This window comes from Bubalus bubalis, chromosome 4 (genome assembly GCF_019923935.1).
Source record: "Bubalus bubalis isolate 160015118507 breed Murrah chromosome 4, NDDB_SH_1, whole genome shotgun sequence".
Classification (NCBI taxonomy): domain Eukaryota; kingdom Metazoa; phylum Chordata; class Mammalia; order Artiodactyla; family Bovidae; genus Bubalus; species Bubalus bubalis.
Window position 1 is genome coordinate 42,814,190 of NC_059160.1, and position 26,938 is coordinate 42,841,127.

General features: G+C 39.5%; 1 protein-coding gene across 1 annotated transcript in view; it reads right to left on the minus strand.

Moving 5' to 3' along the window:
• Positions 1 to 16,940, minus strand: part of PKP2 (plakophilin 2) — an 81,720-nt gene extending 64,780 nt beyond the window's left edge. The window contains exons 1-3 of the mRNA XM_006055590.4: positions 16,638 to 16,940; positions 1,535 to 1,647; positions 494 to 1,173 (exon numbers count right to left, since the gene is read on the minus strand). Of these exons, the coding sequence (XP_006055652.3) occupies positions 494 to 1,173; positions 1,535 to 1,647; positions 16,638 to 16,851 (1,007 nt within the window). The 5' untranslated portion in view covers positions 16,852 to 16,940. The remainder of the gene's footprint in view (positions 1 to 493; positions 1,174 to 1,534; positions 1,648 to 16,637) is intronic.
• Positions 16,941 to 26,938: the final 9,998 nt, after the last annotated feature.

Here is a 26,938-nt window from a genome sequence, read left to right on the forward strand (position 1 = left end):
ACATTTAGAAATTAGTTGCCTCTGATTAGCTCTTCCTTTTTCGGTAGTGTTATCAAAACAGCATTTGTGGTTCACTTTTAACACCGAGAATAAACATTTTTGCCTTTTTCCTTCCTTTATTTCAAGGAATGATTGAGAAAAATGCATGTAATTATCCATTTCTTCGTCTACTTTGGAGTTAGCTCCATTCAAAGCAGATTTTCACATAACCAAGGGGTCAGGCCTCCCTTTAGCCATCATCTAATTTGAAACAGATGGACTAAAAGCCACATTTCCCCGCAGAGCTGCCATACAAGCAGGTAGCTTGGCCCCTGTCCCTGCGGTAAATAGGCTAAGCTGTCAATTAGGCAGCTGCCTGAGAAGTCATTATTTTAATCACTTATCTCTGGAAGCCTTTCTCTGCAGCCCCAGAAGCGCCAGCTCACTCAGTTGAGGGCTGTGGGAACAGAATGTGCTGGCACTGACAGCGCTGCAGATTGAGAAGGGGACTCACCCAGACTGGGCCTCGGTGAAAGTGCTTCTCTCGGCGGCGAGCATGATCCCACTTCCTCCTGCCGCCACCTGGCCCACGGTCATGTGCGGCCTCCTCCCGCCCGCCTCGGCTTCCCTCAGTGTGCGGGTGCTGTGGAAGGAGCTCTGATGCCAGGACGACCGCTCTGCCCGGCCCTGCGTGCCCGGCGGCATGGGCGCCGGCCTGGCCTGCCCCGCGGCGAGTCCTGCAGTCATGTAGTTCTCCTTCTCCAGGAGGTTGCCCAGGCTGTGGCTGGTCCCAGGCCTGGGGTAGGTGAGCACTACCGGGTGGACAGGAGCGCCGTCAAAATCGGCTTCGTTCACAGACCCGTACTGGTAGCGCCTGTTGTAGGTGTCGTAGTGACGCTGTCTGCCCACCGCCCCGGAGTGGCTGAAACCTACAATTTCTGAGCGGGCGTAGCGAGGTGGCACGAGAAGCGTGGACCTCCTGCTCTCTTGGTGCCGCAAGGTGTGGCCGGCCTGGCTTCTCTGGCTGTAATGGTGCTCGCTGTGTGCGTACTGAGCCCTCTCAGGGCTGCTGTCTGGGGAAATCTCAAGTCTCCTTAGAGGCTGCCTGAAGAACCTCTCCTCCACCGACTTCTGGGAGCTGTACTGCGAAGTTCCTCTTCCCCAGCGACCTTCATAAGTGGGGGCTGTGCCTGTCTGCACAAAAGAGAAATAAAATTTAAATGAGGCATGAATCAGTTTTCATCTTTGTTGAAGATTAATTATCCTAGGACTATTACACAAGATGTTGGTTTCTCTAAATCACACAGAGAAGTCGGCTCCTTTCTGGGTAAAATCTGTTTTTAACAAGACTTGGTTGTCTAGTTATTTGCACCAGGATTTGATACGGTTTAAAGTTTCCAGTTTTCCATGATGTCCACACAAAACCAATCTTCTTCTAATACATTTAGGAAATGGTAATACTTGAGAATGGTACACATTAAAAAATAACCCATAGAAGTTTAAAAATGTTTACTTGGTATTCTAATAACTATGGTTATATTCTTTGGTATCCTACCTTTAGCAAGTCATAGGTTTTAGTAACAGGGGAACGCACACCAGCAAAATCATTTTCAACCAAGTGTAGATTGTAGACATATTCAGGAACACTGCTAGTTCGGTGAAGATTTCCTGAAAGCAAGCATATAATAAAATAAGTGGGCCAATCAGTGGTGGTGGTGGTTTAGTCGCTAAGTTGTGACCGACTCTTGCGACCCCATGGACTGTAGCCTGCCAGGCTCCTCTGTCCATGGGATTCTCCAGGCAAGAATATATAATAATAGTATATTTTAAATTTAAATAATTAAAGTCAGTGAGAAATATAAGATTTATATTAGTGTTTTTCAGTGTTAGGCTAACATGGGGCTTCCCAGGTGACAAAATGGTAAAGAATCTGCCTGCTAATGCAGGAGATGCAAGAGATGTGGGTTCGATCCATGGGTTGGGAGGATCCCCTGGAGTAGGAAATGGCAACCCACTCCAGTATTCTTGCCAGAAGGTTCATGGACAGAAGAGCCTGGCAGGCTAGAGTCCATGGGGTTGCAGAATCAGACACAACTGAGCATGCATGCAATACAATGCAAGGTTAATATGACCCTTGGATGTGGCAACTGATCACAAGTTCTGGCAACATCCTTCACAAGCTTTTCAAAATAAAAGCTGAATTAAAAATAAAATTAAAACTTTTTTTGAGGAAAGGGAAGAAAGGAGAGAGGAGATTTTCACAAAAATCTAAATGTTTATTACAATGCTGAAGAATTTGGAAATCACTCAGTTGGCTTACATGGTCTGTACTATAAAAGTTCAGTTTCTGTAAGTTAAGAGGAATACCCAAGGCCAGAACTCTGAAGTTTCCTGAGAGAATGTAGGTGAGACAAAAATATAATGGGTCAATGTGGTCAGACAAAACATGGGTCAGTTTGAAAAATGCCAACTCTGGGCCTGGGGCATTAGGCAATGTGAGAGTTAGGCAGGAGAGGGAATCCACTTCCACACCAAAAAAGAACTGGTGACTGGTTCTTAGTTTGGGGTTTAACAGATAGCCTGTTCCTGCAAATGCTGCACAGGAGACAAGCCCTTCCTGCTCAGGTCTGTGGGGACTACAGGGACTCTCAAGTAAATTTGTTGTTGTTTAGTTGCTAAGTTGTGTCAGACTCTAACTGAGGCACATCTTAAAATACTCCTCTTTGAGCTTCAAATGTCTTAAAAAGCTTCCAGTTTTTTAATCAGTTCTTTTGTAATCTCCCACTGCTTTACAAAAAAATAAAAATAAAAAAGCCAAAAAACTAATCAAAATAATCAAGTATCTCTAAAACTTAGGTAATTTCTAATTTCCTAATGTTAACCAAAATTACTGTCACGTAGCATTCTTTTAGAAATTAGAGGAAAAATAAAATACTCAATTAACTCTTCTAGGCTTCAGACACTCGTGAAAGATGTTGGTAATAAAATAACACAGGTAGACCCTTTCCAATACAACTGGAACATACCAACATACTTTCCCAATAAATTGTTAGAGTCTAACACGCTGGGAGGGATTGGGGGCAAGAGGAGAAGGGTACGACAGAGGATGAGATGGCTGGATGGCATGACTGACTCGATGGACATGAGTTTGAGTGAACTCCAGGAGTTGGTGATGGACAGGGAGGCCTGGCGTGCTGCGATTCATGGGGTCGCAAAGAGTTGGACACAACTGAGCGACTGATCTGATCTGATCTGAACAATATATTCACAAGTTATTCTGAGGGAGAGGTGGAATGGAGAGTGTTGTTGTCAAAAAGCTAAAAAAGTAAGAATCCATCCCAGATTATTTTTGTACATGTATTTTATTTCCTGGAGCCAAATAATCTGGTTAGTAAACATGTTTCAGGCCTCAAGGGGTCCTGGGGAAGACAGTACAGGCTTGTAAATATCACTCTAAAGATCAGGGGAATTGAACAAAGGCAGACAGATGTTTCCAGGGGCTTGATTTCTTCTCAAGGGTTAGCACAAGGTCAGGCAGCCTCTTAATTTTTAACTTCAATGTCAGAAGAACCCTAGAACCTGGACACTGAAAGGAATCTTCTGTACAACCCCATATCAAAAGCTGTGAGAGGCTTAAGTACTCAGCTCTCAGTGTCTTCCTGAGGTTCCTGCTCAGGCTGTCTGTAGTCCCCAGCTCAGGTCTCACTGTTCCTTCTCTCGGCCCTACCCCACCCTCCACTACAAGGGAGGTAATGTGCAAGGAGGAGTCCCACCCATGTGGGAAAGGAGGCTAAATGTTTGACTTACATTCTTAACTCAACATTGTTGCTGTGGGTGGTAAGGCTTTTTAAAGCAACATAGATTAACACCTTAAACTGCAAGATTACTTTTAAGGAACTCAAATTATTTTATTTTATACTTTGTGATGCAGAGTTAGCTATTATTATATCCCTTTAAAAGAGGGAAACTTAAATTCAGTTCAGTTGCTCAGTTGTGTCTGACTCTTTGCCACCCCATGGATTGCAGCATGCCAGGCTTTACTGTTCATCACCAACTCCAGGAGCTTACTCAAACTCATGTCCATCCAGTTGGTGATGCCATCCAACCATCTCATCCTCTGTCGTCCCCTTCTCCTTTCACCTTCAATCTTTCCTGGCATCAGGTTCTTTTCCAATGAGTCAGTTCTTTGCATCAGGTGGCCAAAGTATTGGAGTTTCAGCTTCAGTATCAGTCCTTCCAATGAATATTCAGGACTGAGTTCCTTTAGGATTGACTGGTTTAATCTCCTTGCAGTCAAAGGGACTCTCTCAAGAGTCCCAACATCCCAGTTCAAAAGCTTCAGTTCTTTGGTGCTCAGCTTTCTTTGTGGTACAACATCCGTACATGCCTACTGGAAGAACCATAGCTTTGACTAGATGGACATTTGTTGGCAAAGTAAATGTCTCTGCTTTTTAATATGCTGTCTAGGTTGGTCATAACTTTTCTTCCAAGGAGCAAGAGTCTTTTAATTTCATGGCTGCAGTGACCCACCATCTGCAGTCATTTTGGAGACCCCAAAATAAAGTCTGTCACTATTTCCATTGTTTCCCCATCTATTTGACATGAGTTGATGGGACCGGATGCCATGATCTTAGTTTTAGATTCAGTTTAGATCTTAGATTCAGTTTTCTGAATGTTGAAAAAGTTGTAAGCCAACTTTTTCACTCTCCTCTTTCACTGTCATAAAGAGGCTCTTTAGTTCTTCTTTGCTTTCTGCCATAAGATGGTGTCATCGGCATATCTGAGGTTATTGATATTTCTCCCAACAATTTGATTCCAGCTTATGCTTCATCCAGCCCATCATTTTGCATGTTATACTTTGCATATAAGTTAAATAAGCAGGGTGACGATATACAATTTGGAACCAGTCTGTTGTTCCATGTTCAGTTCTAACTGTTGCTTCTTGACCTGTATACAGATCTCTCAAGAGGCAGGTCAGGTGGTCTGGTATTCCACCTCTTGAAGAATTTTCTACAGTCTGTTGTGATCCATACAGTCAAAGGCTTTGGCATAGTCAATAGAGCAGAAATAGATGTTTTTCTGGAACTCTCTTGCTTTTTCGATGATCCAGCGAATGTTGGCAATTTGATCTCTGGTTCCTCTGCCTTTTCTAAATCCAGCTTGAACACCTGGAATTTCATGGTTCATATACTGCTGAAGCCTGGCTTGGAGAATTTTGAGCATTACTTGGCTAGTGTGTGAGATGAGTGCAATTGTGCAGTAGTTTGAACATTCTTTGGCATTACCTTTCTTTGGGATTGGAATGAAAACTGACCTTTTCCAGTCCTGTGGCCACTGCTGAGTTTTCCAAATTTGCTGGCATATTGAATGCAGCACTTTCATAGCATCATCTTTTAGGATTTGAAATAGCTCAACTGGAATTCTATCACCTCCACTAGCTTTGTTCATAGTGATGTTTCCTAGGGCCCACTTGACTTCACATTCCAAGATGTTTGGCTCTAGGTGAGTGATCACACCATCGTGGTTATCTGGGTCATGAAGATCATTTTTGTATAGTTCTTCTGTGTATTCCTGCCACCTCTTCTTAATATCTTCTGCTTCTGTTAGGTCCATACCATTTCTGTCCTTTATTGTGCCCATTTTTGCATGAAATGTTCCCTCAAATTTTCTTGAAGAGATCTCTAGTCTTTCCCATTCTATTATTTTCCTCTATTTCTTTGCATTGATCACTGAGGAAGGCTTCTTCTCTCTCCTTGCTATTCTTTGGAACTCTGGATTCAAATGGGTATATCTTTCCTTTTCTCCTTTGCTTTTTGCTTCTCTTCTTTTCACAGCTATTTGTAAGGCTCCCTCAGACAACCATTTTGACTTTTTGCATTTCTTTTTCTTGGGGATGGTCTTCATCACTGCCTCTTGTACAATGTCACGAACCTCCATCCATAGTTCTTAAGGCACTCTATCAGATCTAATCCCTTGAATCTGTCACTTCCACTTTATAATCATAAGGGATTTGATTTAGGTCATACCTGAATGGTCTAGTGGTTTTCCCTACATTTGTCAATTTAAGTCTGAATTTTGCAATAAGGAGTTCATGATCTGAGACACAGTCAGCTCCCAGTCTTGTTTTGCTGACCGTATAGAGCTTCTCCATCTTTGGCTGCAAAGAATATAATCAATCTGATTTTGGTATTGACCATCTGGTGATGTCCATGTGTAGAGTCTTCTCTTGTGTTGTTGGAAGAGGGCGTTTGCTCAAAGCCAACTTAAATTACTTGCTTTAAATTGCAAAGAGACTTAATATCAGGTTTGAACTCTGGGTTCATCCTCTCCACTGATCTTTACTATTGATACTACTATTTGATTGCATTGTGGCTCTTCTGAAATTGTCATTTATCAAAACCCTGGAGAAATCATCATCAGTTTTTTATGAGAACCAAAGCAATCATTCTCTTTCCTCTAGAACCTTTACCTGGACAACTCCAAATACTCTGTAAGTTTTTTATTTGCTGACATAAATCCTTATAAAGAAGTTCTTCTGTTTTCAGATAAATGGAGACTGATTTACTGGTTCCCAAAATAACTACCAGGTAGTTGGTAATCTAATAAAATAAGATTAGATCTTTAAACCACAGATTCTCTTCCTGTGCAAGAAAAGTTGTAACTCTTGATATTCAAACTGCAGGATGGCTCAATAGATAGTTTCTCTGGTTAAAAGGCCAATCTTAAACAATAAATAATGCACATTAATTTGCCTAGGCAGTCATGAGTTTGAGATCAGTATAGGGGACTAATGAATTAGCAGCTGTGATCTAAGATTTTAAAGATATTTTGAACTGGCTGGAATTAAAAAATATTAATCAGAATGGAAACAAAAACTAATACAATTATGTAAAGTTTAAAAAAAAAAATCTCTTTAAGGCAAGTCATTATTTTCTGTTCACTCAGAGGATAAAACACATAATAATATGACTACGGAACATATAACTCAGCCATGCTCTTCTCCAAAAACAGAAATAAGAAAGCAACAAAAACATATTATACGTACAGGTACATACTGCTTTAAATAAATCCAACATAAAAATTTGTATTTTCTAACATGGAAAATTAGGTCATGCCTTTATTTCAAAGGACTTGTTTACATCACAAAAGGACATGGGTATCTTCTTTAAACTGAAATAATCTGTCTGAGGCCCCCAACTCTACTACTTTCTGTGTGTCTTGACAAATTACCTACATTTACTTCCCATAATTCCACCTATTAACAGAGTTGGTGAGAGACATTTACCCAAGAAAGCATATATTCAATGCTTTTAAAATTGTAAAGCAACATGCAAAAATGCAATAAGGCTTTAAAAACAGAATTTGGATAACAAAATTCATATTTCACACATTTTCATGAATTAATCTGTTGTAGAAAGAGGGATAAACTGGTTTGCATGCTTTAATTCACACTGTATTGTATCTAAGAGTTTTTATTCAGGTATTGAATTTGGCTTTTTCTGGTTATTTTGATTGACCCAGCCATTGAGGATGATCACAATGACATTATTATGGTTTTAAATAGTCATTCATATAATGTGCTTTTGCTTTTTCCTAAAAAGGCAATGATTTATAGGCACTATTTCAAATTAATACCGACTCAGGCAACAGTATCCAAACTGTTTCTCCTAAGAACACTGCAGACATCTATGGAGCCCAATTTAAGGAAAATGAAGGAGGAAGTTACACAACTCAGTCCTCCTCAAATAAGAAGCAATTCAGATCAAAGCAGTTGCGGGGGCAGGGTAGGAGGGTGAGAGTTGGGGCGGTCGGTTTTGATTCCAAATGGCTTAGAGGATTGCAGAGGTGTAGACCTCACAGGAAATGTAATTTTCTCTCTTTCCAATTCTGAATGTTAATCTGAATGATGTGATCCCTAAGCAGCTGTTCATGGGAAAATATCTTGGTTTCTGGTCATCTATGAAAGTATTGTCCAAGATAATGAAATACTCTTAGAGTTAAAAATTGAAAATTAATTTCTATAATCAGTTCTTTCTTTGTAGCTTTTGTGACCAGCTTTATTACCTAATTGGTTAAATTTAATAATTTATTTATATATATTACATATATAAAAATATCTAATTGGTTAAATTTAATACATTGATTTGCATATATTATAGATAAATAAATCCAATACATTTATTATATTGAAGGACAGGATAGACTAGTGTGCTGTAGTTCATGGGGTCGCAGAGTCGGACATGACTTAGCGACTGAACAACAACAATATATTTATGAAATTAAATTGAAAAGCCTCTAGTTATGACTCTATTACCTGTATCTGGGACATTAAAAAAAAAATCAAACACAGCTTCCTTTATGGCAAGCATTAACAGGTGATACAGTTGCTAAACAAACACCTTTAAATAACTTGTGTTTATTAGAGAGATGAGAGTAGCATTCACATTCAGAAAAGCATCTTTTTTTCAAGCCTCCAGCACTCTCTGCTGCTAAGTCGCTTCAAGTCGTGTCCGACTCTGTGCGACCCCATAGACGGCAGTCCACCAGGCTCCCCCGTCCCTGGGATTCTCCAGGCAAGAACACTGGAGTGGGTTGCCATTTCCTTCTCCAATGCATGAAAGTGAAAAGTGAAGTCGCTCAGTCGTGTCCGACTCCTAGTGACCCCATGGACTACAGCCTACCAGGCCCCTCCGTTCATGGGATTTTTCCAGGCAAGAGCTAAGCATGGTTGAAAAACTGATTTGGTTCACATTCAGCTCTAAAAGAAGAATGTGTAGAGATGGCGGTATAAGAAATTCCTGTGAAAACAGGTACTCATGGAAATCAGTATGTGTTCACTACCAGTGTTGATTTAAATGCTACAATTTATTGTGCTCAATCACAAACAGTTGCCTTCACTGTGTGAATTCACAATGGTCTTTTTGATGGAAAGAGACTAGACTCTGGAAGTCTAAAAGTATCACCTTTTTCTCTTTGGTCTTTTCACAGCAACCTCTGGGTAACAACATCTCTCTTTCTCCACATACCTTAAAAAAGATTTAACTACATGACGTCTTGAAACTTAGAAGGAATCTGTAGAGCAATTCATATTTAAAAAGTTCCTTAAAATCATTTACTAACAAAAGTAGGTACTAAAAGAAAACACAAAATGGGACCCATCAAGAACCAAATGGACTTCCCTGGTGGCTTGCATGGTAAAGACCCTGCCTGCCAACGCAGGAGACATTAACAGACTCAGGTTCGATCCCTGGGTTGGAATGATCTTCTGGAGAAGGGAATGGCTACCCACTCCAGTATTTTTGTCTGGAGAATTCCATGGACAGAGGAGCCTGGTAGGCTACAGTCCATGGGATTGCAAAGAGTTGGACACAACTGAGTGACTAACTCTTTAAGTTTCACTAAGAACCATACATCAGTACTCCTGAGTTAGTGAAGAACTTTTCTTTGTCTGTGTGGTCATGTAACACAGAATTCATTTTCTCTGACTTAACATTAAAAAAAAATTATTTCTTTTACCTTCTGTTTTTACCTTCTAAGAAAAATATATTCATGAAAAACACAATTCCACAACCCTGTATACAACTCAGGTAAGCACTTGCTCAGGCTGGGAAAATGAGTGTAATTTGTTGGTTGAAAAACTATGGTGGAATTGTTTTAAAGAAGACTAGAGTCTATTAATGTCTTGCATTATGAAAAAATTAGCAAAACGTGGTGGTGCTGTAAATGACCAGTTAAGAAAGCTCACATGATCAACCATGAGGAACAACTCAGTGTATTGAGTATATGGAAAGTACTGGCTATGAGTTCTTACCAAGTGGAATATGCCAGGAGTCAGTGTTGGCAGTACAGTGGTGACCACAGCTGGCTTCAAAGTTGAATATGCCAGAGACAGACCAACAATCCTGGCAGAAAGGGCCCTGAACTCCAAGTGCCACTGTGTCAGTGGCTATCACCCACTAATATACTAACCAGCCGCCAGAAGTCCTTATTTTTTTGGAGTCCCTTTATGTAGTTTATGATATCAGTTTATGACATTTTGGAGATATTTAGATAACCACAAAACACACATTTAAAAGTTCCTTCTATACTGCAGGCATCTATATCATATACTTTGAGTAGCCATACTATGTGATTATAAAATTTGTGATTATAAACTGGTAATTTAGCATATTGGTAAAATACTAAGTTGATACATCCTGGAATTTTTTAAATCTATAGGAATTCCTATAATTTATCACTGTACTTTGGCATTCCTGCCAATTCATTTGCTGAGATATCTCATAATGATTATTTATAAAACTTTAGAACTGCAATGACAAATAACACATTATACTCACAATGATGCAACTAATAGTCAAATAGATGAATTTATAGAACATTTTCCTTTAAAAAACTCTACAAGTTTTGGTAGTAACTCTTAAATCATGATATTTCCACTACCTTTCACTTGCCAGTGCTAACCTCTTCTCTCCCAGCTGATTCATAACTTCTGTCCCTTCTTTAAATCCACCAAAACTGCCAAATGTATTTTCAGAAAACCCCCACATATTTTATGTTTCTCCCCTGTTGAAACATCTTATTTGACTCACAGTGATCAAATCTTTAACTTGGATCTTTAACTTGACACTATGAGGTGGAGGGATGAGGGAAAGCTGCCTATACAGGGGCACAAACTGAGCTGAGTTTTGAGGGGCTTTTAAGAGTTAAGCCAGCCAAGAGAAGGGAAGGGGGAGTCAGAGTAGTAGTAGGGAGAGGAACTGAGCAAGATAAATTGCTGGCGTTTGGTTGTGTGCCAGAACAGTGGTGATAGGACCAAGTTTGAGAAGATGCAGGCATCAGAGCATAGAGAACTTGAAATGCCATGCTGAATAAGGAATTTCACTCCTGTAGAGAACAGCAAGAAACTGAAGGCATTTAAATCAGGAAATGGAGTGCTGAGATTAGAAAGTTTACTACCTAGGTGGAGAATGAATTGGAGTAAGGCCAGTATAAGCAGGAAGAGGTCTTATGTTCCAAGTAAATTTTTACCTTCTTAACATAGAATCCATCTTTTACTACCATTTCTGGCAGTCCTACATTAGCACTTGACATGTTAGTGGATGATCAGTCAATATTTCCTTGTACATTCAAAATATCCTAGTTACACATATTCAATCTGCATTTAATCCTTCCTGTGGATCACCACAGTGGAGCCAAAATGGGAGGATGACAGTTACATATACACTTTTGTCTTAGAGTGGATAGAAGGTGCTCAAATATTTCCTATTGTTTCTCTGTCATTCTGGAAATAAAGAGAGGAAGAAAAAAATTTCCCCGAAATGTAGGCAGACTCTTTCTAAGTGATTAGAAAAGCTGACTATGTTCATTGTGGCAAGGTTGATTCTACATCTGCATAATATATATTTACTGTCATTCTCTTATCTTTTTGGTGTGTCTATTTATCTGTAATATTTTGATATTCTATGATAAGTTCCTATGATCTGTCAAGAAAAGTTTAAATTTATATTCCTCCTTCAAAAGAAAAGATCATCAAGATACAATAATTACGATGTGATCTTCCTCACCACCATCCTGTGACCATACTAGTGAGATTTAAAGATTTAGTGGGAATAATTTATTAAGCTTCTAGTAAGTAGTATTTTCTTCTGGATATCAAGGAGTTGCAGAACTTGGTTATGATGCTTTGGCCAATTAATACTTTTAAGCCTAAAGCTGACTATTCCAAGAACACAAGTATGTGAATTCTTTTAATGGTAATAGCAAGCTGTGTTTTCAAATGCTCAAGTTCTTTTTTCTGAATATGCATTTTCATTTAAGTCTACATATTGAATGGGCTCCTCGGCTCATCTTTAAGCACTTTTCTTAATAACAGAGCAACTGTTTTTATGTCTTATATCCGGTCACCATTAATGGAATTACACAAAAGATACACAATAGATTTTTCAGTAAATCTATTATAAGAAGACCTAAAATTCTGCTTATTGTTCTTATCCTAATAAGTCAGGGGATGGTTCACTCTAATACAAAGATTAAATATTCTATTAATTGTAATTCTACTAATTGTCTATTCCCATTTGCAACACTCTTTTTACTATTTACTCTCCCAGAAGAAGTATGATATTTATGTCTTCATACATTTGTGTACATGCACAAAATAGCTGGAGTCCAACATTTACCTCAGAATTGTATAATTTAAAATTCTTGAATATCATCTGAGATAGTACCAAATGATCTTGTTATAGACAATATTAATCAAGTCTGATATATAAATTCCAGAGGTTTTAGCAACATATTTGTTATTTGTATTTCATTATTATCAAAGATATGCTTGTTCTCTCAGAAAATTTTTAAAAAAGTTTTTAATAATTTCTATTGATCAGACCAGAAATTCAATTTGAATGTAAAATTAATGTTTGAAGATAATATGTATAGCCTTATTTTGTATAGGAAAAAAATTTAAAGCTGATATCCAAAACAGTTAGGAGAAGGTGAACAGCATATGCCTAGAATATCTAGCTCAAGTGAGCTACCCTCTGTTCTCATGACTGGAACTTACTAACACAGGGCATAAATAACATTAATGCAGTCTTTAAAAAGTCTAAGTGAACAGTTGTATTCTCTTAAGGTAATTTCTGATACCTTATCTGGGACATAGAGCAATGTACTTTTATAATCAAACACTGTTAAATTTCAATTGACTCTGAAGCATCGCTACTCATGCCCTCACTCAAGACCTTGTCCATAAAAGATGTGTTTTCACCATTATCTAGGGATGAGGAGTTAATTTTTTTTGTAATCACCATGTTGTTAACATTCTATTTCCTTTGACTAATTATAATTGGAAGAATTTCTGGAAAAAAATAAAAACACTTTTTTTAATCCTTGCAGTTGATCTGCTAGACACTAGGCTATATTATATATTAGGCAGACAAGGAAGTACATTAAATCAGGTGGCACTACTGATACTTTACATTCACAGCAACACGGCCATGTTCCTGCCCCCCCACCATCTAACTCTTTTTCCTTCTCTCCAGAATTCTCCCACTTTGTAAAGGACTAGTCGTCTTGCTTCCAGAATTGCTTCATTCCTGGAATTCCTTTTTTGGCAACAAATAATTCACACAGGATTTAAACAATGTCCAATAACCCTCACCCTCAACCCCCAGCCCCAATAATACCTATTAATTGCCTTTTTTGCTACCTTAGCCAATTTTCAGTCCTTTCCCCCAAAATCCTTCTGATCACAGATATTCAAAACATCTTGGCAAGGAAAACCACTTAAGTAAACAGTATGCCTTTGGTTGATTTCCAAAGTTGCAAATTTTATTAGGATATTGTTCATTGTGTTTATAAGTATTACATATGATAACTTAAAACATGACTTCCTTACCCAGGCACCCAAGGGGGAACTGTTATAATAAGTAAAGTAATCATATTTTCTAGGTAAATGTAATAAATAGGATATGGACACTTAAAATTCTTCCCTTTGTTAATATAATAATGTACTTGCAATTCATAAATGAGTTCTAACTTTTATAAAAAAATTAAAATTTTCTACAATACAGACTCATCTCACAATGCTGCTATAGACCTCAGTTACGTCTCCCCAACCCCCAAGAGTTACAGCCAATTTTAAAATGTTCAACACAATTTAAAAATAACATCAAAAGTTAGAGTAATTTACAATGAAAACCACTCACTTATATAAAGGCATTAGAAAGAAGCTGACAAGTTAAAGAACCCTGCAGGGTATTTATCAACAAATCGGTCATATTTATCTCATCTCTGCTTTCAGAAGATTATCTGCTGCTTCAATCTTACAGGTATGTCAACAATTCAGAATTCTCCAGGGCCCTGGAGCTAAAAGCAGTTAACATTAGGGTCACTTCTTCCTGGAATTTATGTTGATACAGGATTCTTTCCAGACCACCACAGTTTCAACAATCTCCTGTCTGTTTCAACTTTAGAGACAGGACAGTAACACTGAAACAACACTCACAACCATAAGAAGCCCCCAGACTTTTTCAAAGAACTTTAACAATATACACAAACCACTCCTGGTAATTGTTCCATAGTATGTTAATGCTAAATTCCTCTGAAGCTAATTTCCTCTTTGAGTCTCAGAAGCTTTGTTCCTTAGTTGGACTCAAGCAGTTACAGCAGAAGCATCATGACAGGGCCCTTTGTTCTACCATATCAATTCTGTGAACTGTGTAATATTCATGCTGTTCCCCCTTGAACACTTCCTTCAACCCATTACCTATGTCCAATCTTACTGATTTTTTGAGATCTAAAATCCCCATTCCTCCAAAAAACTTTTCAAAATTCCCTCCAGATAATAGTCTAACTCATATTTCTAAACTCCATAATTTGTAGGCTGCTCTTCCTTTGGGTAGCTTGCCATTTTTTATTTGATAAACAAATTTTTTAGAGAGCATTTTTCTTCTACAGACTTTGAACTCCTTGCTTTAAAGCAAAAAGAGTGTATGTTTAGTTCAGCACCTGCACAATGCCCTGAATGAAGACTAGACACAACAGAAAGTTCTTGAATTCACCACACAACATGAATGCACCATTTTCAAGAGAACAAATCATGTGTGGGTTTGGGACTAAGCGTCCAATAAATGTTGAGAGACTGACAGACTTTTCATATGTGAAATGGATCCTTGTATTTATCTCATATAACTATTTGAAGGATATAATAAAATGCAAATGTAATCTTGAACAGGGTTAGGCACATAGTAGATGCTCAGCAATGCTCCCTTTCCTTTTGTTCATTCCCTGTATTTACTGAACAGTTGATGTCTGGTTGCTCTTCCTTGCCATTCTCAAAGGGTAGGAAAAATATTTCATGTGCCTTCCTTGTGTTCCCCTATGCAGAAGCAGCTAGTCTGGCTCTAGTTTAGCACTGGATCTGCACAGACTAAAGGGGTATAATGATCTCACTGGTCAAAAACTGGCCTCAGTTGTCCTGGGGTCTTTAGTCAGATTCCTAAATGTAAATTAGGTTCTTTTTTTCCATGTGCTATGGCAGTTCTGTGTCACTGAGATGTCTCTGCTCTTGCAGAACTATATCAATTATATTTAAAGGAAAAATGCGAATGGACCATAGACAGGCTTGGGTCTAATAAAAATCCTACTTTGTATTAATTACCAAAAAGCTTAACAACGTAACTGATGAGTAGTTTAAAAATTAAGGCTTGGGAGTTTTTCTGCTACTTACTATCTGTGGGAAATTAAGTGTTACTTAACTGCTTAACCTCACAAGCACTTTTTTTTTTTTCCTGGAAACATGAATAACATAATGAATACACACCACAAAGTCCAATTCTTGGCACATAGTAGGCACACAATTAAATCATCTCTAATCATTAAACAGCTTCTCTTTACCTTTCAAGTATGTAAATATTGATTGCCTGACCCTTTAAAATTATTTTACACAAATGGAAAACAATACAGCTTCTCAGTTTCTGCTATTTTAGATCTCTGATCTGATCTGCAAGCATTTTTCTTTTTCCTAATCGATTCTACATTTGTCATTTCTCAAGTTAACTTCCTAGAGAAACAGTTCAACATTGCATAAAACAACTGGTAACCCAACTTAACTGTTTCTTTCCTCTTCTCTTTTCCATAATAAGCCTAGAATACTTTTATATTAAAAAATTAAAACAACTAATAAAATAATTACTGGGGGGGGCTCTGATCATATGACTTTTAGCAAGAAAGAAAAGGTATTTCACGTTTTCTAATTTTCAGAACTGGTTTGCCATCTTCTCCCCCTTCCACCTCCTTGACTATCAATTACTAATATAATTTAAACAAAACAAAACAAAACCAAACCTTGTTCACTTCCAAAGTTTAATTTTTTTGGAAATACCAGCGCTGTGCTCACGAGTGCGTTGGCGGGGCACAGCAAGCAAGGCAGGCGGTACTGCTGCTGGCCGGGTCAAAGTCCCTTTCTTTCTCCTCCTCCTAGTCAACCCGCGGGGCGGTGTGATGGCTCCCCAGCCCAAAGTCTCCTACCTTTCACTTCCTCGATGAAACCACTCGCTCCATACACTGGGTGGAGTGCCCCGAAGTATCTGGGCAAGGCCCACAATCCCAATTTATAGGTTGTAGGAGAGCCAGTACTTTCAGGTTTTCTTTTTAAAAATATTTATGGAGGTCACAGATCCTTTAAAATTTTTAATAAAAGCTAGGGGCGCTTTCTCCCAGAAAAAAAGTGATCATATCAAATTTCTGCACAGAATTTCAAAGCGTTTACAAATTCCTGGAACCTCCAGATGAAGTCCCCTGGGGTGGGGGTGGGGGGGCCTAGGGGAGTAGGTTAAGGAAGGGGTGAAAATCTTGGACTGAAATCTTTTCAAATATATATATATACACACGTATATGCATTTAATATACGTAGGTACATACATGATAAATCTGAGTAAGACGTTATTTTAAGAAAGAGTGCTTTTCCAAAGTAAGCTGGTCTGAGTATGGAGGTGCGACTGACCGTACAATGGGCCGGCAACCAACAGGTGTGCAGAACACCGGGTCCTGCACCCTCAGGAAGAAGCAAGAGGAAGCAACTGGGCGCTGAGGGTGAACGGGGGTTAGGGGAGGGATAAAGGGCAGGATGAGGGCGGTGTAGGGGGCAGCGGGGCTCCACTCACCGTTGCCCGCGAAACTGCGGCCCTTCCGGGCCAGGGTCTGCTGCACCTGCTCCTGGATCCGCAGGCTCTTGACCGCCTGGCCGCTGCTCCCCGCCAGCTTCAGCTTGGCCTCGGAGGGCAAAGCCAAGCTGGAGCTGTCCAGCTGCCCCAGGATCTGCTGGCCCAGGACTGTCCGGATGTAGCCGCACTCCGCAGAAGAGCCGGGAGCAGCCATGAGGCCGGAGCTAGGGACCAAGCCGCTTGCCTGCCGCGAGACCTGCGGGAGAAGCTGCGGCGGAGCCTCCGGCACCGGTGCAAGCCCCGCCCCACCGCCCCAGCCCCTCCTCCGGCCCCGCCTCCGCGCCGGTGAGAGGCCAGAGCTGAGGAGAGCTGGGCTTCTGGAGGCCGGAGCTGGGTCTCAGGCCGGAGAGGGGCGTGGCTCTAGCGCGCGTAGCAGTCGGCTAGGGAGCTGGGCCGAGCGGACCTCGCGCGCCGACACCTGGCGAGTTGAACTGCTTGCTCACAAGGAAGCGGGTGAGGGGCGCGGTCCGCCGTGGGGTGTGCACACTCTCCGAGTCACCTCGGATCCTGCGGGCCGGGGCCGCACCCCGCTCTCTATGCTTCTCCCGGCCTCCGCCTAGCCCTCGAGAAGGATGTGATTTCCATCTGACTGCCGGGGCCGACCTGCAGGCACTTGCTCCCTGGAGGGTCAGTGCTGTTCTTGGGCCGAGGTCTGCCTCTGGGATCTCCGAGGGAGTAGTGTGTCTGGTTCGTCAGGCTCTGTCAGACTGTTCGAAACATTTCCTGGATCTGAGATGAGAAGGGCTATTTGATCAGGCGTCAAAAGGCAGTAGGAGAGAAATGTGCCGAGAAGACGACCTGTGTAAAATAAATGACTTTTTAAAATAGTCCCCCCCCCACCCCCACTTAGTACAGTTTCAGGGACTATGTCCTTTTTGCACAGATGCAGTCCCGGAAACATATGTTCTTCCTTACTGAGAGTTTCTGTTTTCTCTTGCACATACACAAATTGTACCCAGTACACTCTTGCTCACCCACTCCTCTCTTATGAACACTCCCACACAGAGAAGCTCCGATAAAAGAGCAAGCAAGCTTTCAATAGCTGATACTTTTAAAGTCCTTTTTATGATAGGGATCGCATCCCTTCCATAGGGATCCCATGGAAGGAGTCTATGACTTTTCAGTCGTGTATTCCACAATGTATTGCTATTAGTTGTGTTTCACACTTCGTTAACTACAGAGAACATGATGAGCTAAACTCAACAGAAAGAGCCCTTGACCTTAAAGCTTTCAAATTAAGTCACTCATCCTGCTTTCCCTCTTTGGACTTGAGAGGCAGAAGAAAAAACATCTATCCCCAGTAATAAGATAAATTCCATTTGATTACTTGGGATTCTATGTCCACTCTCCCGCAAATCACTCAGTTATTACAGAACCTCACTTATTCAGGTTTCTGGTGGCTAGAGAACACAGCTTCTTCTGGCTCCATTTTCCTACGGCATATCCTTCTGTCTCTACACACACACTTAAAGCACACTATAAGGCCTTCCATGGGATTTTCCAGGCAATAGTACTGGAGTGGATTGCCATTTCCTTCTCCAAGGGATCTTCCCAACCCAGGGATCAAACCTAGGTCTCCCACATTGTAGACAGACGCTTTACCGTCTGAGCCACCAGGGAAGTCCTATCCCAGTAGGACTAGTCTTAAAGTAGATTATGTCTTGGGAGGGCTTCCCAGGTGGTGCTATTGGTAAAGAACCTGCCTGCCAACGCAGGAGATGTAAGAGGCATGGGTTTGATCCCCGGTTTGGGACAATCCCCTGGAGTAGGACACGGCAACCCACTCCAGTTTTCTTTCCTGGAGAATCCCATGGACAGAGGAGCCTGGCATGCTACAGTTCATAGCATCGCAAAGAGTTGGACACAACCGAAGTGACTTAGCACACAGGTACGCATACCTTGTGAAGAACTTAATTATATAGCCAGATGTAAATATCCAAACCTGGTGCTGAGATTCAACTGAAAAAGAGAGGGGTGAACTGAAGGGGAAGTGATGATGGAGAATTCCAACATCGAATTTCCCTCCTGTCCCCTTCTTCTTCCTCCCCCGCACCACTCACCTGGTAGCCTCCTCTGGCAGCTCTGTAAATGCTGCTTTGAAAGATAATTTAAGTACCTGTCCCACAGGGTCAGCTGGGCCATTCCTTGGTTTTTGTGCCTAATAAAGTCAGCTCTGCCTCCATATAGATCCTTCAGCAGGGGAGTGGAGAGGAATGTTTCTCATTTATTTATTTGATTGGTCCAAACTTCGTTTACTTTCTTCCTCTCAAATTGATTTTTTTTTTTCAAGTATGATGTTGTAGTTGACTAGCCTAATATCCTATTGAGAACGTAGAAATCTTGGTAATGGGTAGTTGGGTGATTTGACAGGATGGTTAAAAGCACCAAGTTGTGAATGAGGCATATCTGGGTTCAAATCTTAGCTTGTCCTTTTATAGTGTAGCCTTAAGCAAGTGTCTTTATATTTTTAAGCCTTAATACTCTTACCTATAAAATGGGAGTAATAAAAGTACCCACCATGAAGTGCTGCTGTGAGAATTAAATAAGTGGTTCATAAGAAAAACCCAGTGAATCATTGTTCAATACTCTTTAACAAACATCCCACTGAGTTCCACTTTTGTATTCCTCACCTCCTTCAGGTCTTTGTTCATATATTAACTTATCATTTGGGTGAGATGCTTTGTTTCTCTGTCTCCCTCTCACACACACATGTGCTTGCACACACACAGAGTCACTCATTATCTCCCTTCTCTGCTTCATTTTCCTTCACAGCACTTATTTTCATACACATGCTTTATATTTATAACTGTTGATTATTATTTTCCAACTGGAATGTAAACTCCTTGAAAACAGGTTCTTTGTTTTGTTTACAGTTGTCTCCAAGACCTAGAATAGTGCACATAGTAGATAATAGAGATATGTTGAATGAATGAATGAATCATGTATAAAAGCACTTAGTATAATTACGTGGTATATAATGAGTGTTCAACAACTGTTAGTATTCTAGGTATTCTACTAGTTAGCTATGTAATAGTCCCTGTAAATAAAAAACAACTAAACTGAGGTCATTTTGAATACTTTCAAAATTCAATGATTCATTAGAATAATTCCTTTGAAAATAAGATAAACATATAAATTAATTGAAAGAATATCTATGGAGGTGAGAACCCTATTGCAACATCAATAATTAATTATAGGGTAAAGGAATGCAGACTCTGGCACTGTGCTCCAAGACAGTCTTAAATGTGCTTCTATTCCAGTAGAGTGCAGGCCCTTTCATGTTCTTTGTATTTCCTAGGAAAGTTGCCTAACTGACTTCCTAAATTGTGAGCAATCTCTGTGAGATAACTATTAAATGTAGTTTCTACCCAACAAATTGAAGCATGGAAATTAAATGCTATGAATACTTTTGTGGTATATGGGTGTTCTACAATCTGCTACTATTTAGTATTTAGGTTCAGTTTTGAAAACTCTTCCATCTCTTCTGTTTTTCATTTACCAACAGAATCTGATAAAAGAAAAAAGATAAAACCGCAGGAAGATTCAAGTGGACTATAAATAACAGATAACAATTATGAGGCTACAATTTCCATCAAAGAAACCTATGATAAGGATTCAAAAACTCTTTAGTTTTAAACTTGCATTTTATTTGATTTACATACTATAGCCTTAAAACACTAATCTTTTATAGTTTTCAAAACTATAGTTAGGTCTTCCTCAGCATAATCTTTACTGTTTTTAACCATAAATAAATTCCAATATGCAAAAATCCAGAAAGTAAGACTAAACACAGTATATCTTCTATGGCAGAAATAAAATTTTCATAGAGAACCTCAGTGGCACCCAAACTCTTTGGTTCAGATTTAAAAAATAAACTCTAACACATTTTCATCAGTGTCTTCTCTTGTGAAATATTTTCCTGTTACTGTTTGTAGGCTACTGATATCTGTTGCTTAAAACATATTTTCCCAAATCCCCTGGTGATCCAGTGGTTAGGACTTGATGCTTTCACTGCCATGGGCTTGGGTTTGATCTCTGGACAGGGAACTAAGATCCCTGCAAGCTGCCCAGCACAGATTAAATAAACAAATAAGTAAAACATTTCCTAAATTAGTGTAAGAGATCCAGCAGATAGAAAATGTAATATAAACCATGGGTTTTAGCAAATGGATATGCTGCCAAGGCAATGGTAGCAGGCTTATCAGTAGCCACATGCATTGAGGCTGAATCAGAAGAGGAGAAGGAAGCTCTGAACATGTAAGTGCTGAACACCATACTTTGAAGGGGACTTTCGATAACAGTGAGGGTTAGACTGCTTATCTTTAATGCAGATGTTCATTTTTATCTGTTATTTTGGATATATTATGAGTGTGTTTATTTTTAAAAGACACCAAATATGGTGTGGGAGATGGAAACCAGGTGGACAACCATGAGGGCTAGCAATGAGCAATTTGTTCATGCAGAGGCTTTCAAAACAGTTCCTTTCATGACTGTTTTTCATGTATGCTTTTGGTACATCAGTTAAAATATTATGTTCTTGGTGGATGACTCCAGCTGCTACATAATGTTGTCAGATCTTCTGTCTCATGGCCAGAGAAGCTGAAGGGAGGGAACAACTTGGTGGATTTTCATTATACATTCTTGGCTTCATAGGAGATGAATATTAAGATTCTTTCTCTCTGCCACAGAACCTAGCAATGAGATTTTTAGTAAGTGCTCAATAAATAATTAATTGAATGTAACCTCTCATCTATAGGCATTTTGATTAATTAGCTTGCCTCTGATTGGACCCAGGTTCAGCTGAGCAAAAGGATCCTGAAGGTGGTGGCCTGGCATGAAACAAAAATTTCCGAGTGACTTGAGTGCCTAAGGAAGCACAATGTTTAGTGTTTTTTAAACTTATGAATGTATCAAAGAAATTTGGTAGAATTGACTTTTTGTAACTTTGTGGAGAATCTAGTGCCTTTGTATCATGCATTGTGTAAATTTTAAAAATTATTGCACTATACACTTTTTGAGGTGCTTGAAAATTATTTGAGTATAAGATGTTGATTGATATATGAATATACATATTCAATTACAAATAAATTATCTGTATTTAAAGAAATATTTATTTATTTATTTTTGGCTGCACTGGGTCTTCATTGCAGCACACAGGCTCTTTAACTGTGGTGCATGGGCCTGAGACATGTGGGGACTTTGTTTCCTGATCACGGATCGAACCTGTCTTCCCTGATTTGGAAGGCAGATTCTTAACCACTGGACCACCAAGGAAGTCCAAAATTTTCTATGCTTTACATTTATCTCCTTTTCCCATGTACATTACTATGTTTTTGCAATTCCAGAAACTGAAGTATTATATTCCATGTAGAAAAATAATACTGGCTTGGATTTAAAATCCTTATCACTTACCTTTTTCTCTTTCATAGACATTGTCATGGAATGATATTTTAAAACGTTCTTATAGAATGGTGTGTGTGGGTGCGTGAGTGCATGCTCCGTCATTCAGTCGTGTTTGACTCTTTGCAACCCCATGGACTTGTAGCCTGCCAGGATCCTCTGTCCATGGGATTTCCCAGGCAAGAATACTGGAGTGGCTTGCCATTCCCTTCTCCAGGCCATTGTCCTGAATAGTAAAGTGATGTAAATAGGTTCTTGAGGCCAGACAGAGCTTGATTTTATTTGTTGCTTTATTTTTTTCTTTAAAGTTTATTTATTTTAATTGGAGGTTAATTACTTTACAATATTGTATTGGTTTTGCCATACATCAACATGAATCCACCATGGGTGTACACGTGTTCCCAATCCTGAACCCCCCTCCCACCTCCCTTCCTATACCATCCCTCTGGGTCATCCCAGTGCACCAGCCCCAAGCATCCTGCATCCTGCATTGAACCTGGACTAACGATTCGTTTCTTATATGATATTATACATGTTTCAGTGCCATTCTCCCAAATCATCCCACCCTCTCCCTCTTCCACAGAGTCCAAAAGACTGTTCTATACGTCAGTGTCTCTTTTGCTCTCTCGCATACAGGGTTATTGTTACCATCTTTCTAAATTCCATATATATGTGTTAGTATACTGTATTGGTATTTTTCTTTCTGGCTTACTTCACTCTCTATAATAGGCTCCAGTTTCATCCACCTCATTAGAACTGATTCAAATGTATTCTTTTTAATGGCTGAGTAATACTCCATTGTGTATATGTACCACAGCTTTCTTATCCATTCATCTGCTGATGGACATCTAGGTTGCTTCCATGTTCTGGCTATTATAAACAGTGCTGCGATGAACATTGGGGTACATGTGTCTCTTTCACTTCTGGTTTCCTCAGTGTGTATGCCCAGCAGTGGGATTGCTGGATCATAAGGCAGTTCTATTTCCAGTTTTTTAAGGAATCTCCACACTGTTCTCCATAGTGGCTGTACTAGTTTGCATTTCCACCAACAGTGTACTCGGTGACCTTGAACAAGCTGCTCAAATTTACTGAGCTTCCAGTTCTTTATTTGTATTGTGGTGTCTTTGGCCACACAGGGTTGTTGAGATCAATTAGGTACTAAATAAAACACTTAGCTTTTCTAAGCCATGTTTAGGGTATCATTTATCAATGATTGAGCTCATGATTTTTGTTGACTCCACAATTCTTTTATGGGTTTTGTCTGGGTTCATTCATGTAGCTGAAGTCAGCTGGTGGCTTGACTGGGGCTGGTTGGATGGTGTTGGACAGCCATTCTCATGAAATTGAGGCCTATACATTTATGGCTGGAAAAACTAGGATGATTGCCTCTCTCTTTCCATGTGGCCTCTTATTCTCCAGGTGGCTGGTTGGGTTCTTTTGCTAGAGAGCAAGAGCAGAAGCAATAGACCTTTTAGGCCTAGGCTCTCACACCTGTCCAATGTCATTTGACCACATTCTCTTTGTTAAAGCAAGTCACAAGACCAGCCCAGATTCAAAGGGTGAAGAAAGAGTCACTTCTTAAGAGAGAGATCACAAAGTTTTATTGTGGCCAACTTTGCAGACTAACATCCTTACTGCTCAATAAATGGTAGCTGCCATTATTATCATTATTGTTTAGAACTGGCTTATGTCTTGAGGGTTGACAGAATTGTTGTCAGGATTGTTATTACCTTTTGATGGCTGGAGGAATGAATCTAAAGAAAGCACCTGTGATTAGTGGATATGTGTAGCTCTCTGTCTATTACATCAGCACAGTTTAAACTCTATTAAGAGGAAGCTTGGCTACCCTTAGAAATCAAGTGCTGTTAATCCAGACTTATTTCACTGGATTTGAAGGATTCCCTGTTGGTCCTCTACTGGTTCAAAAGTGGATGAAGTTCCAGTTTGTTCACCATCTCAGTGATGTCACTGGTGTTCCAGTGATATTCATTTTGGATTATATTTAGAGTATACTTAATTATTAAAAATGAAATATTGAATCTCAAAAGTGATTAATAGCATTATTTTATTGTGGCACTCCTACTTATAATGATAAAAGAAAAATACATAACACTTTTACAATAGTAAGAATGACAGTATACTGTTCACTTGGAATATTGTTGCTGTGATCCAAAAGAACAATATTTACCAAGAGAACATGTGGATAAGAAAAGAGAGTCAACTGTTAGTCCAACCCCATTTCACATTGCTTTTCCATTATTGTCACAGTCCATTCATACTGCTATACAAAATACTATGAAATAGGTAGAATAACAAACATTTATTTCTTAAGTTCTGGAATCTGGGAAGTCCAAGATCAAGATACCAGAAGACTCAGTGCTTGTTGAGAACACACTTCCAAGATCATAGATGGTATCTCCTCATTGCATGCTCACACTGCAGACAGGGAAAGGATCTCTCTGGGGTCTGTTTTATGAAAACACTAATCTCATTCATGAAGACTTCACTTCCATGACCTAAGCACCTCCAAAAGGCCTTACCTCCTAATACTATCACAATGGACATTAGGTTTCAACATATGAATTTTAGGGGGACATTTAGACCATAGCAATTGTGTTCTGTTGTCTTTTATTAGGTTGGAAGCGTGGAATGCAATTTAAAAATTCTCCAGGTGAGGTTGAATGATGTAGTATCCTTTTTCATTTCTTTGCGAAATACACTTGTGCATTAGCTTTTTCCTCTTCCTGAAAGACACTGTTTCACATCTTCTTTAACAACATCATCTTTTAGGATTTGAAATAGCTCAGCTGGAATTCCATCACCTCCACTAGCTTTGTTCATAATTACACTTCTTAAGGCCCACTTGAATTCACGTTTCAAGATGTTGGCTCTAGGTGAGTGATCACACCATCGTGGTTATCTGGGTCATTAAGACCTTTTTTGTATAGTTCTTCTGTACATTTTTGCCACCTCTTCTTAATATCTTCTGCTTTAGTTAGGTCCATACTGCTTCTGTTCTTTATTGTGCCCATCTTTGCATAACACTTTCCCTTGGTATCTCTAATTTTCTTGAAGACATCTCTAGTCCTTCCCATTCTATTGTTTTCATCTGTTTCTTTACTTTGATCACTTAGAAATGCTTTCTTATCTCTCCTTGCTGTTCTTTGGCGCTCTGCATTCAAATGGGTGTATCTTTCCTTTTCTCCTTTGCCTTTCACTTTTCTTCTTTTCTCAGCTATTTGTAAGGCCTCCTCAGACAACCATTTTGCCTTTTTGCATTTCTTTTTCTTGGGGATGGTTTTGATCACCACCTCCTGTACAATGTCATGAACGTCCATCCATAGTTCTTCAGGCATTCTGTCTGTTAGATCTAATCCCTTGAATCTATTTGTCACTTTCACTGTATAATCATAAAGGATTTGATTAAGGTCATACCTTAATGGTCTCATGGTTTTCCCTTCATTCTTCAATTTAAGTCTGAATTTTGCAGTAAGGAGTTCATGATCTGAGCCACAGTCAGCTTCCGGTCTTGTTTTTGCTGACTGAATAGAGCTTCTCTGTCTTTGACTGCAAAGAATATAGCCAATCTGCTTTTGGTATTGACCATCTGGTGATGTCCATGGGTAGAGTCATATCTTGTGTTGTTGGAAGAGGGTGTTTGCTATGACCAGTGTGTTTTCTTGGCAGAACTCTGTTAGCCTTTGCCCTGCTTCATTTTGTACTCAAAGACCAAACTTGCCTATTACTCCAGGTCTCTCTTGACTTCCTACTTTTGTATTCCAGTCCCCTATGATGAAAAGAACATCTTTTTTTTTTTTTTGGTGTAAGTTCTAGAAGGTCTTGTAGGTCATCACAAAACCATTCAACATCAGCTTTTTCAGGATTAGGTGGTTGGGACATAGACTTGGATTACTGTGATATTGAATGATTTGCCTTGGAAATGAACAGAGATCATCTGTTGTTTTTGAGATTGCACCCAAGTTTGCATATTGGACTCTTGTTGACTATGAGGGTTACTCCATTATTTCTGAGGGATTCTTGCCCACAGTAGTAGATATAATGATCATCTGAATTAAATTTGCCCATTCTGGTCCATTTTGGTGCACGTATTCCCAAAATGTCAATGTTCACTCTTGCCATCTCCTGTTTCACCACTTCCAATTTACCTTGATTCATGGACCTAACATTCCAGGTTCCTATGCAATATTGTTCTTTACAGCATCAGACTTTACTTTCACTACCAGACACATCTACAAGTGTCTAATGTTTCCTCTTTGACTTAGCCTCCTCATTCTTCCTGGAGCTATTTCTCCTCTCTTCTCCAGTAGCATATTGGGCACCTACTGACTTGGGGATCTGGCCATCGAACCAAAGTCAAATAAGAATTCTAGTGATGGCCCTATGAGACAGAAGAAATGGTAAGAAAGTAGTGCCTCTGAAGTTGTGACTGTAGCAATAGCTTCTGATATAATGGTTCAGAATGATTTGCCAGGTGTTTTGATTGACCCTGCTAACATTTCAGTGTTGTAGCTTTCAGCGGAAATATCAAGCTTTGGGGTCATAAATAACAAATCAATTGACTCAAATCAAATTTCCACATTATTAGGAAAGCACATAAATGAGGAAATTATCCCATTAACAACTGGTTGCCTAAGGGATTAAGAGAGCTTTAACTTCCTGGTATTTTAAGATCTTTTACATCAACCTCTTTCTACCAAGCTCAGTTTACCTCACAAGTATGGAACTCTCTAGCACAAACATTCTGAAGTACCCAAGCTCAAATTCTCACTCAAATCACTCAAGTAGAGTGATCACACTCTAAAAATTGATGGTGCTCATTC